Source organism: Paroedura picta, chromosome 11 (assembly GCF_049243985.1).
Source record: "Paroedura picta isolate Pp20150507F chromosome 11, Ppicta_v3.0, whole genome shotgun sequence".
NCBI lineage: Eukaryota > Metazoa > Chordata > Lepidosauria > Squamata > Gekkonidae > Paroedura > Paroedura picta.
Genome location: NC_135379.1, coordinates 41,146,700 through 41,164,027, shown reverse-complemented (window position 1 = coordinate 41,164,027; position 17,328 = coordinate 41,146,700). Strand labels below are relative to the sequence as shown.

General features: G+C 41.0%; 1 protein-coding gene across 5 annotated transcripts in view; it reads left to right on the top strand.

Annotated features, from left to right (window-relative positions):
- The window catches only part of LARS2 (leucyl-tRNA synthetase 2, mitochondrial), a 66,393-nt gene extending 60,296 nt beyond the window's left edge, over positions 1 to 6,097 (top strand). For all 5 annotated transcript variants that reach the window (XM_077304729.1, XM_077304728.1, XM_077304730.1 and 2 more), the window contains 2 exons: positions 3,637 to 3,764; positions 4,996 to 6,097. In XM_077304729.1, coding sequence (XP_077160844.1) covers positions 3,637 to 3,764; positions 4,996 to 5,175 — 308 coding nt within the window. In that variant the 3' untranslated portion in view covers positions 5,176 to 6,097. The remainder of the gene's footprint in view (positions 1 to 3,636; positions 3,765 to 4,995) is intronic.
- Positions 6,098 to 17,328: the final 11,231 nt, after the last annotated feature.

Genomic DNA, 17,328 nt, shown 5'->3' with positions numbered 1-17,328 from the left:
CAGGAGTCACCATAAGTCACCTGTGACTTGGTGGCACTTTCCACCACCACCGCACATGCTATGCAGTATGGAAGTGAGTCTTTGGGTCACCTACTACCCTACAAATGGAACAGGCCATGGGTCCATCTCATGTATGTGATCAGGCTGCTTAATATTTCGCTTGCTGAGACCAAGAAGAAAGAAATCTTTAAGTCTTTTCCCCAAAGAATAAAACAAATGACAAGCTTCGCGAATAGCCAAAGTTAATTTAATTCCACCTGTTCTATTTTAATGCTCCAACTGTATTACATTGTTTGGTCCTCTCGTTCATATTCCATGGAACAAAGAGCTGCTTGCAGAAAAATCTGGTCCCTCCTTATGCTTTGTGGGCTGAGATGAAGGTGACAAGTTAACAAGCTGTAATCTGAAAAACTGCCGTTTCAAAATGCAGAATACTTACTACGTGTATTGTCCTTGCTGTCCGCCATCACAGGCTGAAGAGTCCTGCTCAGCAGGTGCATACAAAATGGCACACAACATTCAAGCTGTGTTTATTTATGTATTTATATATTTATACTTTAATTTATATACCACCGCTCTTGGGAATACCGTCTCACGGCGGTTTACAATAAAACAGTAAAATACAATATAACCCCTAAAATCCCCATACAAACAAACTAACAGATGGTGTCAAAGTTTGAGTCTCCAGCCTCTTAAAAAAACCCTTAATACTCAACCTTGTTGGTTGGCTCCCAGATCCTATGCTGGTATCCAAAATATGGGGGCCAGGAGCCTGATCTTAAAACAAGATGGGTTGGGATCCACAGATGGTAACTCCAAATCACCAACCCAACCTCAACCAAATGCCTGGCAGAAGAGCTCCGTCTTGCAGGCCCTGCAGAACGTTCCATCAGAGCCCTTAGCTCTTCTTAACTAACATTCCACTTGTACATAAGGATAAAACTGGAAGAATTTCAGGAACACCTGTTGAGTTGGATGCTACAGGATGTGTTTTGCTCCTGGGAGTGCCGAAGCCCTTCTTGAATCAGACGAAGGATCATTGCATCCAAGGACAGTCCCTCTGCCACCAGAATGAAATCTGCAGGATCTAATCTACCTTTTAAAAGAAACATTTTCAGTACTGAAGTTTGACATAAATGTTAACTAATAGGTTCCTGCTAGGAAATAGCCATTTTTTAATCGGTTTCAGCCTCTTGAGATGCTCTTTTATAATATTTTTGTAAGCTGGAGCAGTACCTGCTCCATTGATCTTAGCAGTTTCCATTTGGAATTCCCCCAAAAGTGAATTGGGACAGGAAAAGGAAGGAGCAGAAATTTCATTTTGTTCGTTGTCCTTTCCAATAATTCTTTGGAGGCATCCTTTCTGTATTTTTCTATAGTTCTGTCCTAAGAGGAACAGGAGCTTGTTTCTCAAATGAACATCTAGATTGCTGTATTAAAATTTCCTCCCCAAACAGCTCTGAACTGTGTTTTAGTTTTGCTTATCCCGTGTGATTATCTCTGGTGTGTAACTGATTTGACTCATTCCATAGGGTGGAGATTCTGAAGCAACTGCCTGAAAAACACACAGTTAAACAGGAAAACAAGGAGTGGCTCAATGTCAGATTTTTCGCCTCTTCCACTGTACGTATGGTCACTTGGAAATAAGTTAGCTCATTCACAAGTGGAAGAGTCATAAGAAGAAGGAGTCCAGCAAAAAAACAAATCAGCAATTCAGAGGCTTCTTATTTACTGATATACTTGCAAATATTTCAAATACGTCTTCAGTTGTTAAAAGTAGCCTTTTGTTCACTCTCCACAATACATTTTGACAGAAATCTACTCCATATGAGTGGCCAATATGCATTGTATGCTTGTGGAGAAGCTCAACTATAATCACACATGATTCTTAACTCTTCTGGGGTAATTAAAGCTGTCCAAAGGATTTTTGTAGCTGGCAGAAACTGTGTGTCTGCCTTTTATCCAACAGAGCTTAGGCATGATTTGTTTCAATGGGATGGAAGTTCAGTGAAATTTAGAACTGCCTAACTTTGGCTGGAATGTTCTCTTTTCTCATTATCTCTCTTTTTAAAAAAAATACTGTCAGCCTGCACTCATCTGCTTTGACTTGTAAAGTTAGTCTCTTAGAGTGCATTTCTATGCAGAGTTGTCCATTCTATTGACTTGGACTGCATGGCAAATAAGCCATTATGACTAGATATATTTACCGTTCATTATCATTTGTATCATGCCATCCAGGTGCATGGATCTGTACAGGTTCTTTACAGAAAAGGCAGATCCTTTTCCTGAGGATCCTTTGGAAGTCCAAAACTTTGTGCAAGGGAGACAACAAAGGGATGGGAAGAGAGGTGGAGGTAAACAAAGGAAGAACCATTCCATTGTCTAATATTTAGGCTTAGTGGGCAATGAGGACTAAGGTCCTTGTGCCAGAAGATAAACAGAAAAGGTGGGCTTTGAGAAGGGACTTGAAGGAACGAGAGAGAGAGATTTTAAGAGGTGTTTTGGGAAATATATGAAAGATGTATATATTCTGGTAGGTTGATCCAGGCATTAGGGGCATCAACAGGTACAAACGAAAGACAAGAGATCAAGTGACCTTCAGGTTGCTTGGAATGGTGAGGTGCAAGGAGCAAGGGCCCACATCTTTTTTTGAGTATGTGAGAACCTTGGGAATGCGGTGGGCGCAAAATATTAGGTAGTGAGGTTATTTATTTATTTATTTATTTATTTATTTATTTATTTATTTATTTATTTATTTATTAAGATTTTTATACTGTTCTTCCATACAGCTCTGGGTAGTTTACATAGAACATCACAGGGTGATTGCATAGAACATTGTAACAAATATAACAATCATAATATGTCAACCAGAACAATATTTTAACAGGAACATTGGGTAGGTTGGATTCTTTGGTCATGTAAGTGGGTGTTGGGCAGGGGGAAGCAGGTGTTTTTGGATGGTTGGCCTCGGTTTTGGATGGATGCTGTGTTTATCAGGATGCTTTTTTTAATGAACCTATTGTTTTAAAATACGTTCTTGCCTACACAGAGCAAAGATCCTTGTTCTGTGATGGCAGTGATGCCAAAAAAATGTTTTTGTGTTTAAGTCTGCATAGTATACCAGATCTCCGGTGGCTAATTAGCCCCATCTGGCCCAGCCCACTTTCTGAAAACACTTGGCTACGGTAGTAGTTGGCAGTAGTCTGTGGGGTTCCACCCTGCAGATCTGTGCCACTAGTTAAAGGGCTTTCCTTCAAAATGCTGCCAGAGGAGGGCTTTTGCTGCTAGATGAGAACAGATCTGTGAGCAGAACAGAAGTGTGTGATCCAACCCAACGTGAGGTTTGACTTGTCAGCTTTTGGAAATATTCTTGTCTCTTACTTCGAAGAAGGGCTTTAGGACAAATCTTGACGTCAGCACCTCCTGGTGTTTTTCCTTTAGGCTGGTTGAGTTACTGAAAGGGGTGGGAACGGGGGAACCTATTTTGTTCTCTTTGTCCTCACCCTCTTTGGCTGTGATCCAAAATCCAAGGCATTTTCAGTTGGCAGTAGATAGAGTAGCTCAGAGGTTGTGCTTGGACTGAGCAAGCAAGCTATTAAAAAATAAAAGTACAGCCACCAATGTTGTGTGTTTCAGGCTTGTCTCACATTCAGAATAAACTATGCACGCATCACCGCTGGGACATGGATGTGCTGCAACAGCCCTGGCCCACAGTGGACCTCGAATATAGTCGGCCGCCAGAGGTAGTGGAGGTCTTGGTCTTGGTAAGTATGCACATAGCAAGGGAAGTGCCTTGACTGCCCCTGGTGTTACGTAGCAGGAGAAGGAGATGCCACAATTAAGAGCAGCAGCCTCTAATCTGGAGAACCGGATTTGATTCCCCCTCCACATGCAGCCAGCTGGGTAACACTGGGCCATCACAGTTCCCTCAGAGCTCTCTCAGCCTCCCCTACCTCACAGGGTGTCTGTTGTGGGGGGAGGAAGGGTAGGTGATCGTAAGCCGTTTGAGACTCCTTGAGGGTAGTAAAAAGCGGGGTACAAAAAACCCATCTCTTCTTTCTCCTATTGGAGACGACAGAAGGCTCTCAGTTTAGCAAGCTGGCCAGGCCAATGGGCTCTTGTACTAGCACATAGGGTTTCACATGGGTATGCTGGTGCTCATTTTGACACTTTGGTCCAATGCATACTTTTGTGGTGGCAGATGTGTTTTTCCATATTTATACTAACCAAAAGGTTACATCAAAATAGAATATCCTGATTTGGCCCATGACTTGTGATGCCACTCCTTTGATACAAAGTGTGCGCCAAGCTCTTAGAAACCCTCATTAGGACAAAGCTGTACCGTACCCTTGACACAGAACTGCTGCTGAAAATGGCCCTTTCTCCCCTCCATCCAACATGGCCGTTCAGCTTACCTCACGTTTTTTATGTTGGTGAGCCATTTGTTCACCCATTTTGGGTATCACTTGCTGGGACTTGGAAATGCATACCCTGACATCAGATCACGGGTTAAGTGTTTTTCACATATTATGGGGCTCGAGGCTTAATACAAACTAAGTGTACCTTGTAGCTCTTGGCTCCAGACAAGTCAAGATAAAGAGGCAAAATATGGGTTCTAAATTTTGCATTCAGAAAACATCACAAGTAAATTGGCATTCTGAGCTGTAGCCCCCACATTCGTCTCAGCCCCTCAATCTTGGCTAACAACATGTAGCTTTCCTGGACAGTTGCTGTTGCAGCCTCGTTGGCAGACTGTGCTTATTCGCATTTTAATGGTTAGGTTGTACCCATGGTAACATGCAGTGACAATGAAAGGAGTAGGAAAGGTTAAAATGAAATTTAACAGCAGCTTATTCATCTGAATGGCAATTTAAAATATCTTTTTTTGGTTCATGTATTCGTGAACTCTTTTGTTGAGTAATTGCGTTAGGGGGGAGCAAGTGATGGCCCTTTTGTAAAATGCCCATTTTTTACTCTCTTCTCAATCTTTTCCAGGTCAATAACAAACCCTGTGGTAAAGTTAGCGTGCCTCTGGAAGTCTCCCGAGATGCAAAAGTAGTTCGTGAACTGGTCGTTCAGAGTAAGCTGGGGTCTGAACACCTCCAAGGCCGGACTATTACAAAATCCTTCTTGTCTCCTCGAACTGCCCTGATCAACTTTCTTGTCCAGGAATAACAGAGAGATGCATTTCTGAAAGCTCATTGTCTAATGACGGCTGCAGGAATTCATTGAAAGCAGACTGGTTAAAAATAGGAAGGTCATTTGTTCAAAAGTAATTTCAAACTTGATGGAGAGGAGTAAAAGAGCTGCTAAGAAAATGAGTGCTTATCCCATCATTCTCCGTGAGGGCCCTGCTAATCAGGAAAGAAAACTACCTCACAGCATTCTGCAACTTTGAGTAAAGTTGCTAAAGGGGACAGAAAAGTGGAAGAAATGGGTGAAGGGAAAATGATACAAGATCTCGAATGTATGAAATTCACAAGCAATTCTGCAAATATCTCTTTGGCTCCATTTTTGAAATGGTGTAAGACAACAGACTTCTATTGATGCTTGACCAGTTGTGTGTCAGTGTTGCGAGAATCCTTTGCTGAACTCAACGACAAAGTAGCAATAATAGTCCCCCCCCCCAAAAAAAAATACTTAGGACAAGCAATTTTTCAAAGTACTTATTTTTGGGAAAAATGCAAAAGCAAGACTGTCAGTGTACTGTTCCAGCAGTGTCCACTGTTAAAATCCTCCATTTCTCAATTATATTCCTGCTTGTTGAGTAGCTAGCCTAAATTCCCAATAAAATATTTTTGACCATCTTGCTTATTCAGTGCCTGTTGCATCTTCACCTAGTTCCCACAGATCTCTCCATCCTGAATGAGCAGGGAAAAAAGAATCTGACTTAAATTATTAGCTCCCCGTTTCAAAGTGCTGATAATAGATCAAGTCCAAGCCTTGCAATGCTGGCAAGGGACCCCCATTCATGCCAGTTTTGATCTTTTGTTCTGCTGTAACTCTCACACAACTCTCGATGTTTGGCTACAATGAAAGCTCTTATCTTGTCAGTGAACTTTATAATGTGGAAATAAAAAATGAGGTGTGTTTTCAAGTATGTGGCTTCAATGATGGACCTCCACAGTGTACACAGCGGTTCCCATGGAACAGCGCAGCCAGTTGGTTAATATAATGTCACCTGTTCTGGGTGTAGGAAACCTTTACGTTATGGAATTAAATCAGGCAGAAGCTAAAAATTCCTGACTTAGTTTTTTTTTCTGAGCAATATTCTCGGACCATCAACAGAGTAGAATGTGTGATCTTCGTTTTTTACAGCTGAGAAACGTTGAGGTAGATAGAGATCATAAATCAGTGGCAAATTTTGATGGTTTGGAGACCAGACCAGCCCCCAAAATGCAAGGCTAGCACTTCTTCTTCATTTAGAAAATACAGAAAAAAAGAAAAAATGCTACTTATATACTACAGTTATTTTAAAAAATGGAAAATATAAAGCATAGATTTAAGAGTACATACCGTTTAAAAGTTACAGTCCTGATATATTATTAACCTAATAATTAATATATATAATCCAATGGCCCTACCCACCCCTTCCTTTCACCTTTGTTTCAGTTCTATATCAGGGGTAGTCACACTGTGGCCCTCCAGATGTCCATGGACTACAATTCCCATGAGCCCCTGCCACAGCCGAAAACCTTAACTCTTTTTCCCAGCTGAAACCCTGAAAGGCAGTGCAAATTAATTCACAGACCAAAGAAAATTGTCAGCATAAAAAGGACTGAAGAAATCTAGGAAGTGATATTTCACAACTGACAGCCCTCTTAAATTCCATTCATGTACAGCTTAATGAAATAAGTGCTTTGCTTATGGAGACAACTACTTTCGCTCATACGTTCGTGGAGCTCAGTCATATCCTGCAAGAGGAGGTACAGATTTTCCAGCAGACTGAAAAGAAAGTTCAGAATTAAAGTGAAGGATCTAGAAAATTGGGAGAAGTTGCATTAATCTCATTATTGCAGGTAAAGAAGATAGAGGGCTCAGATCCAGATTTCTTGATTTATTGGCTTGGTCGGTTAAGGAGTCTAAGGAATGAAGTACTTCCTGTAGTAGAAAAAATTCATTATTCAGAGTTCTAAAAATGATACATTACTAAGTTCATACATGATTAAATAAAAGAATCATATCAAGTGATTTCCACGTTATTTCTGATGACACATGGAGTTGCTACACAATATGACCCCTCTGTATCAGCATCTCCATAGTTCATCTTGAGCCAGTAGTAGTCTTACCTTTAGAATGGTACTTTGGCATCAGAGTTTTATCTTTGAATGCTACAGAGCACATATTTGGGCTTTTCTGTCTACCATCTTGCAGGAATTGCAGCTGAATGGTGGTCAATGTACATGTAATCTTGACTTCAGTCATGTTTCTTATTTAAAATGTTGAGTTTTGGGTCTGAACTCATTACGTGCTGGGAATTGTTTATGGGAAGGGCATGGATTGGGGGTGTTTAAATTTTTCTATAGTTAATAAATATGTAGATGTGATAGCAGCTCTAATGGAGAGAGATTATCAGATGTTGAGTTATTTTGACCAAGGCCAATTAGAAAATCCAACTTTTAAAGACACGCCCCTGTACTTATCTTTGAAAATAAACAGAACCCAATTATATCATTTGATGCCAGAGGTTTAAATAAAAATATAAAAGGAAGAAAATATTGACCACCTTGGGTAAGGAAAGGAAAGCACCTTTGATAGTGCTAGAGAAAACATGCCAGAGAAAAGCATACTCTTCTAAGAAAAAAAAAGAAATAGCTGATTAGAGTTTGAATAACATACTAATATTTTGTAATACATCCTTCGTTTACCCCAAAAGCAGATTTCCACGTTGAAAGGTCACTTGTTAAATAAAACAGTCACCACAAACTTCTATAGTGAGAGCAAAGTGTTTGTACATATGTTTAAACAACTGGAAGGATTCCAAGAAAGCGAGCTCCCCCTGGGAGTAAATTTGAACTGTGTTCTCTACAAGCCTGGACAAGGGAATAATTTAACATCTAAAGATGCAAACCGACTCAGGAAATGTATTCTCCCACCTTACAGAGGGAGTTGCACCCAGAGGGGGAAGGATTGCTTCTGTTTTTCAACAGTACATATTAGTTGTTCACAAACATCTGTTGTTGACATCATAGGATATTCCGGCTGATTTATGTCAGACCTGTACAGGCCATCTTCTTTGATGAGATCCAGTTTATACTTTAGGCACTATAGAATATCTTCAGATGGGACCTGATTAGCCTCTTTGCTGATAATATGAGTCACCACTCATAGTACAATCTCTGAGTTTAAGAAAAGCGTACAGTAAATCAGAAATAATAGAAATCAATTTTCATCTTAGAAACTGTTCAAATGAGTGTTTTCTTTCTTTTAGCAGTGGCTGATCTTCATGGAAGTATTTAGGGATATTTAAAAATTATTTAGTTGGTTCTAGACTAAAATGTCTGCAAATGGAAGAGGGGAGGGTTAATCTCTGTCAGTTTCCTCTTCCTGTTGGCAGGACCCTGATTTGTCCCCATGCCATTCCCAAAGATCCCCTGTTCTCCCCGGAGTAGCCCCTCAGGGAGGACAGTGGATTGCAAAGGAAGGCCGAAGAAGAAGTGGAAGAACCTTCAATTAGCAAAAAACATAGTCTGGATCCAACCATGTATTAGTAAAAAGGCATTAAAAGAAAGGTATGATATAAAATGTGTTCAATTCATTCTGACTGTACTGAATGGCAAAGTCTTTATGTACTTCTACATTTGGCAAAATACAAAAGAACTTCTGATTTCTACTTGAGAAATTCTGGTCACATTTGACTACTGCTCTTTCTTGGCACAGCAACAATTTTGTTCTTGGTTGAATTTGGATGGTGATATTTTCAGCACCCTGTAAATTTGGAATCTGTCCAAAGTAAGTGGAACACTTGGTCCAGTGCTAACTGTATACCCGAAGCAACAACAAAGAAGGGGGGAAACCCTACCCAGTAATGGAATTGGACACCAAAATGTACCTTTAATAATAACATGCACTTTAAACTCTCAGAGTTTTCTGAGCTCCACTTACCTCATGGGGGGAGAGGAAGGGAAGGTGATTTTAAGTCGCTTTGAGATTCCTTTGAGAGTAAAAAGCAGGGAACAAAAACCACCTTTCTACAAGCCTGTTACCTGAACACTGTTTGTGCTAGACCCAGGATAGTTACAAGGCTGGCCCAGACAGATAATTTCTATGTTTCAAAAACTATACATTTAAACATACGTTTAAATGCAGATTTGTGTGCATCCCTGTTCACACAACCACTTCCCCTCCCAAGTCAGAAAACTGTTCCTTTAGGCCTCGTCTAGAAGTCAAGCTCAACAATATTGTAGACAAATCTATGGAGTGTTTCTAATTGCCAGTTAACAACAGTGGGGCCCCTTCACCCCAACTTGGACAAGGACCAGAGGTTTCCATCCAGATATGCTGCTTTCCTGGCCTAGAGCTGTTATTTGCAGTATAAGCAACCCATGCAGGCAGGTGGCAAGGGAGGGGCTTTTGAGGTCAGGAAACACCCTCCTTCATCCCACAGTCCTCATCCAAATGGCAGCAGGTGGGAGGGCTAGGCTGCAATTGCTCAATAAAAAGATACACTGGAGGTCTGTTCCAGTATGACAGGGGTAGTCAAACTGCGGCCCTCCAGATGTCCATGGACTACAATCCCCATGAGAATTGTAGTCATGGGAATTGTAGTCCATTGACATCTGGAGGGCCACAGTTTGACTACCCCTGCAGTATGACATCAGGATGGACCTTAAAAGTTCTTGCTTGCCTAACCCACCTTTTAGAGCAATCCTTGTATTAAGCAGCTATACTTTTTTCAAGACCTAAGAGGACTTGTCATTTTTAAGGATTGCAAAACAACCTTTGAAACTCTTGACTTCCCTCGGAACGCTTCAGTAAGAGAGAAGATGGAATGTAGTCATTCAGGCAGCGTTAGTTGTCGTGATAGGAAGAATGCCTCTAAATCCCTTTTTATGCAACCTTTTTCTCCCCCAGTAATCAAGAATGAACTGGAAAAGAATGTTAATTAGCTGTTTTCCAATTGTTCGGTTCCCTGAGTGATTTACAGTGTTACAGCGTTTTATTGAAAGAGCCAGGATTTCTCATGTACTGTGTTAAGGCTTGGACTTGCATTGTAAGCAGCATGGTTGATTAGGGAAGGCTGAAAGATCACCCAATGGTCTTATGCAGGGGTAGTCAAACTGCAGCCCTCCAGATGTCCATGGACTACAATTCCCAGGAGCCCCTGCCAGCAAAAGCTGGCAGGGGCTCCTGGGAATTGTAGTCCATGGACATCTGGAGGGCTGCAGTTTGACTACCCCTGGTCTTGTGTGTATTTCTGTCACTTGCAGTGTGAATGGGGGGGGGGTCAACATTATGGACTCAGAGCTCCAAAAGGAGAAGAGATAGAAACAGGTTTTTGGGAATTATGACCTCTAATCAGCCAGGAAGTAGAAAATTATGCCAGTACTACTCTGATATCTCCTTGCTGAGATGGCTGGTTTTTTTTGGCTCAGCAAGATGTTGAACATAGGTTTTCTTCTAAATATATGTTTTTGTACTGGGTCAAAGCTATTGAGGCTACGTAAGTATTACTTCAACTGAACTATGTGTAGCTTTCGGCATCATCGTATAATCTAGATTAGGGGTGAGCTCTTCTGCACAGTTTGGCTGCCTCCGTGATCACCAAAGCCCAAGGCAGCCGACGCCGGTGCCACCCCTCCCCTCTGGGCCAAGGCGGCCGAACCATGCCAAAGCGCCCACCCCTAATCCGGATGAATCGGAAGAATTGGCTCATCAATTTTAGAATGTTTTGAAAAATACTTTTTTGCCTGACCTCCATGGACGACGTTTGAGTCCAAGGGGGAAGCTTTGTTCCGCTGCTTCTTCTATGTCCTACAAATGGAATAACTACATGAGAGTAGAACGGCTTGGAGTACGTTTTGGTTTTTGTTTGAGTACCTGGTCTTCCCTGGAATCCAGTGGGGACAACATGAAAACAGGGGCTGGGGGGGCGGGGGGAGAGATGTTATTCCCATTTAAAAATATGTCTCTTATGGTGAAAGAAAAGGATTTTTAAGAATCTTCTCAGGCATCCCAGTCGCTGGATGCATTCAACTGTCTATTAAATCCATGCTAAATCTGTTGAACTGAAGTAATAACAGGATGTCACGAGACCCGACAGCCTTTTCAGTCAAGCATTATAGAGAACAAAGGGTTTTATTGTTGCTGTTTTTTAAAGGTAAAAGTGAACGCGGACATGCTGCACTATATTTCAGTAGCAAAATGAAGGTAACATAGAACTGGCACAGTTTTTGAAATCGACATAGTTCTGCAGATGTTTGGCATAATTCTATGTTCCTGCCAATCAAATCTCATAACAAGAAGGTTCCTGGATTGCAGTGAAGATAAGATTCAGGAAGTAGGACCCTCGAGTGGCTGAGAACAAGAATCCAGTTTAATGAAGTGATGCCGGTGGTGTTACGTGATAGGGCAACTGATCCAGCTGCTGCTGATGGTGAGAAGGGAAACATGAGGAAGGGAAACATGATATAGAATAAGTCTCAAAAGCAGAAGCAGCTTTCCGCTTGGCGTTTAGTACAAAGCCTCCCTACTAGGAATGCTACCACACATAGTTTATGCAACTGTGTAAATAGCACAAGAGCTCATGTTTTGCATGTCTAAAGCTGCAGTTCTATAGTTTAAAAAGACAGCATGCTTCTCATTACTCTACCCTTGCGGAGGGCTGGAAGATCACATCAGCTAAAGTAACCTGCACCTCACTGGCTGGTGGAGCATGGATGTGTTGAAACGGGGCACCCGACCCACAGAATTCAACTTTCTTCACTGAGGGCCTTTCCGCATGGCATAAATTTAGTGTCATACTCATCCCCCGCAGATGATATATTCTGGGCACTCCGCATGACATCACCAACCTCCCGCGTCTGTCCAGCAAACTACTTGCTATATGCACCATTTTTAAGCGCAAGTTGGTGAATCCCAAAAAGTGGATTCACCAACTTAAAAAGCACTTTCCCCAGTGGACAATGAGCAGACTACACGCCAGATAAATGTTTTATATGTACAGACTTCACTGTTCAGATCACATTTGGTCTCTCCTTTTTTTAAAGCCATTATCTTCAGCTGCTGTGTCACCAACTCTTTAAAAACAGTAAGATTTAGTTTGTCCCTCATTATAAAGCAGCTTAATGTTTCCTTTTTCTATGCTTTCTCTCCTCCTCCTCCCCTTTTCCTGACATGTTCCAAGATTTAAATATTCTTATTCAGCTACTTTCCATACTAACTCCTTATAAGCACTTAACTGATAATGAATAATGCTGCTATTAAGAGGCCTTGATTGAACTAATCACTTAACATCACTGTTCTTATCCATTTGCAATTATGGAAACAGGCCTGAAGATCTGATGCTATGTGTTTTGAAGGAGGCATTCTATTTGTCATTAATTTTATTTACAAATGTCCTGGAGTGTCATTTCATCCTGTTTTTGCACAGGATGAATTTTTGGGGGTAGAATTCAATAGAGAAATAGCTCTGCAACTTTCTTCTCTTAAGACTTAAGATATAGTCACTTAGTTTTCATTCAGTAAATAAAAAAGTACCCTAGGTAAACAATAAAACTATTAATTTTACACAGGTATATTGTTGCCCCAAAGAATGGAACTCACACACACACAAAAACACCTTGCTTGACCCATGTGTTTTCTGAAAACACTGTGTCATGTTATTTCACTGTAGCATTCCTGGATTTTACTAGAACTTGTTTGCTTTTTAAAAAAATGTTTTCTGAGCTTAAGAAACTTAAAAAATTATTGGCTGGAGGTGACCTAAGAATCACTGTCCAAATAATTGAACTTCTGTCCTCTGCTATGAAAACACAGGCTAATATCTATCCTGATGACCTCTAACACAGGGGTGGTCAGATGTCCATGGACTACAGATGTCCATGGACTACAGGTGTCCATGGACTACAGTTCCCATGAGCCCCTGCCAGCTGGTAGGGGTTCATGGGAATTATAGTCCACGAACATCTGGAGGGCCACAGTTTGACCACCCCTGCTCAAACGGTCTCATTCTGATGTACTATGTTGAATTTTATATGTACAGTTATAATTGTTAGGTGCTTAATTAATTAGCATTGCTCTTTTTGGTATGGCTTGTGGGTTGTAATAAAGATGGAATTACTGATTTCTAAAAACAGATTCAGAGAAGCATTATTATGTGCCCCTCACATTTTTCACAGATAGATGTCAGTATAACATTCCACAGAACTGGTGTGCATTGTTGAATATTTAAAAAGCTGTGAGAAAAGTTGGTGTCCCCTCATGTGAAAGAATGTATCTAGGCTGTTTGAAACAGGTCCCGGGAGTTGTGAAGTACCCAGATTTTTGCTATTTAAATCCAGATTATATATTTTTGTACAGCTTTGACATTGGGCTGAGGCATTTGGCAATTTAATTTACTCTGAATACATTTGTGAAGGGTTTTTTTCACAGTATTGTCATAGGATTAGGAAAACGCCAGAAAAAGAACTGAAAAACAAAAAAATATAATCCTTCTTTAAACTGAACCAAAGTTTGTTCCTCTTTAAAAAGCTAAAGAAAAGTTCCATCCAAGTAAATATGTCATTTGTTTGAATTTTGTGTATCATTGGGGTAGAAGGATCTCAGTTTTCTGAGTATGCAATGAAGATTCTGCATTAATTAAAAAAGAATCAGGCCCTTATACCTAAAGTGAAGCTTTTATGTACGCTTACTTACAAATAACTGTCAGCAAAATTATTTTAAATTAAATAGCGTTTACGTAGACAAGCACTTGGAATTTAATTTTAACTAGTACCCAGGATTTTTTCCTATTTTATCTCAGATCTAAATTGCAGTTTTTCTCAGGGTCCGTAGAGGTTTGCAGTGCTGTACTTTTAAATTAAGAATCCCTTGTGGCGCAGTGATAAGCAGCCGAAATGCTGTCTGAAAGCTCTGCCCATGAGGCTGGGAGTTCGATCCCAGGAGCCAGCTCAAGGTTGACTCAGCCTTCCATCCTTCCGAGGTTGGTAAAATGAGTACCCAGATTGCTGCTGGGAGGTAAAATGGTAATGACTGGGGAAGGCACTGGCAAACCACCCTGTATTGAGTCTGCCATGAAAACGCTGGAGAGCATCACCCCAAGGGTCAGACGTGACTCGATGCTTGCACAGGGGATACCTTTACCTTTACTTTTTAATTAGTTTACCTAACAACTGGAGGAGCATGACAGAGCAGTCTCCTTTTTATGTCCCAATAAGTAGGTGAAGATTGACCTCAAAATTGCACCAAAATAAATCAATGGGAGCCGTTGGAACCATATGAACACTGCTCTTCATAGAGTGAGAAACACTGAACAATTCCCACAACAATCTCGGCAGTCTCTAATGTTTGTATTTAGACTCAGCCATGAGACTTTTTTGAGGTATTCGGAAAGGGCCATTCCATTGGCTAGGAGGCTGCAGAGGTAGTGCCATGCAGTGGGTTACAGCTGGTTTTGCAAAAGGATAAATCGTTGAGCCTCCCAAAGGAACATGGAGGGTTCTCTGGGGCAGGCTGTTTGGGGAATAGCCAGCTCAGCACATTCCTGTCAGTTTGAAAGCAGGTCAGATGTTTGCCCTCTTCACCTTAGTGAGGCACTTTCAGTGGCCATCAGCCCAACATCAGCTGTTTTATTTGGGATCTCGTTTTTCTTGCTGAGATCAATCCGTTTGCTTTCTGCTCCTGTCCAAAAACATTTTTCATCCTCCTTCACATTCTTAGCCCACTCAGTGTGGAAGAGGTTGCCGCATTCCTTCAGGAAGTTCAAATCTTCCCACAGGAAAAAAAAATGGAAGGAAAACTCCCTTCATCGCCTAAGAATGGAAGCCAAGCTTTTTTCTCAAGGGAAACACAATCATTCCTCGAACTTACTGACATTTACATCTTACTATAATGTGAGAAAGATGAAAAAGAAAATCTTGGTGCAAATGAGAATCTTTCTTAGTAAAAGTAGCTAAGGAATGCTATCCCTTTGTAGAGAAGGCTTCAGTATTTTCGGCCCAAGCCCTGCCATGAATGCACATAATTACACTCTTGTTTTGTCCATAGACCTTAGAATGCAGAGAACTGGTTGCCATTTTGTTCTATGGCTGCCATTACATTACTGGAGTCAATATGGCAGTGGCTCATGAATTGGCAATTGACTCACAAGAGTAACAAAAGCTGCAGCCACATTGTTACAATTCTCTGATTTGCTTCATTTGCAACACAGAGGCCAATTCCACACTGGTGGAAAAGGCCAAGAGGGCACTCCTATGGAAGTGGAGCTAATCCCTGTTTCCACATGACACAGTTTCCAGTTTCTGGGCTGGCCTCCTCCCAAGCCTGCTGTGCATTGGGCCCTCAGTTGCCCTGGGTTAGAGGAATGCGGGAGAATCCAATCCCCATCCTATGGTGGTCCAGAGGGGGCTAAAAATGACCCGGTTGGCTTCACAATTTAAACTGTCTGACGTATCCTGACTAACTTTGTTTATCCTGCTTATCTGCTTTATGCCAATAAAGGTATTGTATTGTATTGGCTTCACAGTGTTTCACTGCACTGCAGGGCAGACCAGGGCTTTTTAAAATTATTGCAGAAAGGTGGGATTGCACCAGAGGAGGCTTAAGTCCTTTCTTTCCAAGCACTATGGCCCCAATCCATATCATGTACCCATGTGCCTGGGAATTGTGTGCCATGCATGGAACTGGCAAGGCACACGGTGGATGCAGAGAGCATGCAAGGATTATGTATAGTTAAACCTAGGAAAGCTCACACCTTGAGTAAATCTTTGTTGGTCTTAAAGGTGCCATTGGGCTCAAATTTAGTTGTGCTGCTTCAGACCAAAACGGCTAAATTTTTAATCAGGAGAACAGAACTGTCCTGCATTCCATATTCTGTAGTGTAAAACGGCTACATCCACTTGAATCTTGAGATGAATAACTGTGTGGATTGCTCTGGTATGCCCAGGTATGCATTTCAGTTTGTTTCAGAGGCAACTGGAGAAAGGAGACTGTATTCAATCAGTTGCCCTTCAGGACACAAGGGAAATTCCTCAAATTCCTTCTTGGGAAAGGGTCATGTGAGTTAATTCAGGATTGAAATGGAAACATCACCATAGTACTCTAAATCCTTCTCTGGGCTATTTTGTGTTCCTACATAGGTTTGCTTGTACTGTTAGAATATTGTATTTATCAGGAGACCATTTCGCTTGTCCTTGATCTGTCACTGGGGCATTAAGGAAAGGAATGGTTCTTCCAGTTTTGGTGCAGCTTCATGATAATGGAAGTTTGAAGGGAGTAAAGTAAAAAAAGAAACACCAACCCTTCTGCTCATTGCAACTCATGACATGATCAAGTATACATTTGCTTAAAAGAAAAATCCACATTTTTGTATCACAAAATGATCTGGTTTGCATATATTATGTAATTGAAGTATACTCACATCTATATTATATTACTATATTATATTACTCTATATTATACTCTATATTATATTTTACTCTATATTTTATTACTTATATAACCCCTATACAACAGCATGGTTTAGTGATTAAGAACAGTGTACTCTAATCTGGAGAACTGGGTTTGATTCTCTCAGGGGATCTGTTGTGGGAAGAGGAAGGATGTGTTTGTAAGCCACTTTGGAACTCCTTTGAGTAGTAAAAAGGAGGGTAGAAAAATAAGTTCTTCTATATTATATTCTTCTTTTGATTGTGATATTCTGAACCTGTTTAGTGTGGGGGCAGTTGAATCCAGTCTAAATTTTTCATCAGGAGAACAGAACTGTCCTGCCTTCCAGGCATGCCCAAGGAATGGCAGAAGGCAGCCCTGAAACTGGTGGAAGTTGTCAATTTAGTCTGGATTCAACCGAGGGTAAAATATTCTGTAGTGTAAAACACTGAAATCTCAGTCCATGGAAATCAATACTAAATTCTCATCTGATTCTTGAAATTTTTCCAAGCATTTGAATCTTTTCAAACTTATTTGTACACCTTGTTTTTTATACACCTTTTATACACGTTGTTTTTTAAAAAGGAAGTTGAGAATTTCATGACGCCTAATTCTGCGTAAAGAGCCTCTTGTGGCACAGAGTGGTAAGGCAGCCGTCTGAAAGCTTTGCCCATGAGGCTGGGAGTTCAATCCCAACCGGCTCAAGGTTGACTCAGCCTTCCATCCTTCCGAGGTCGGTAA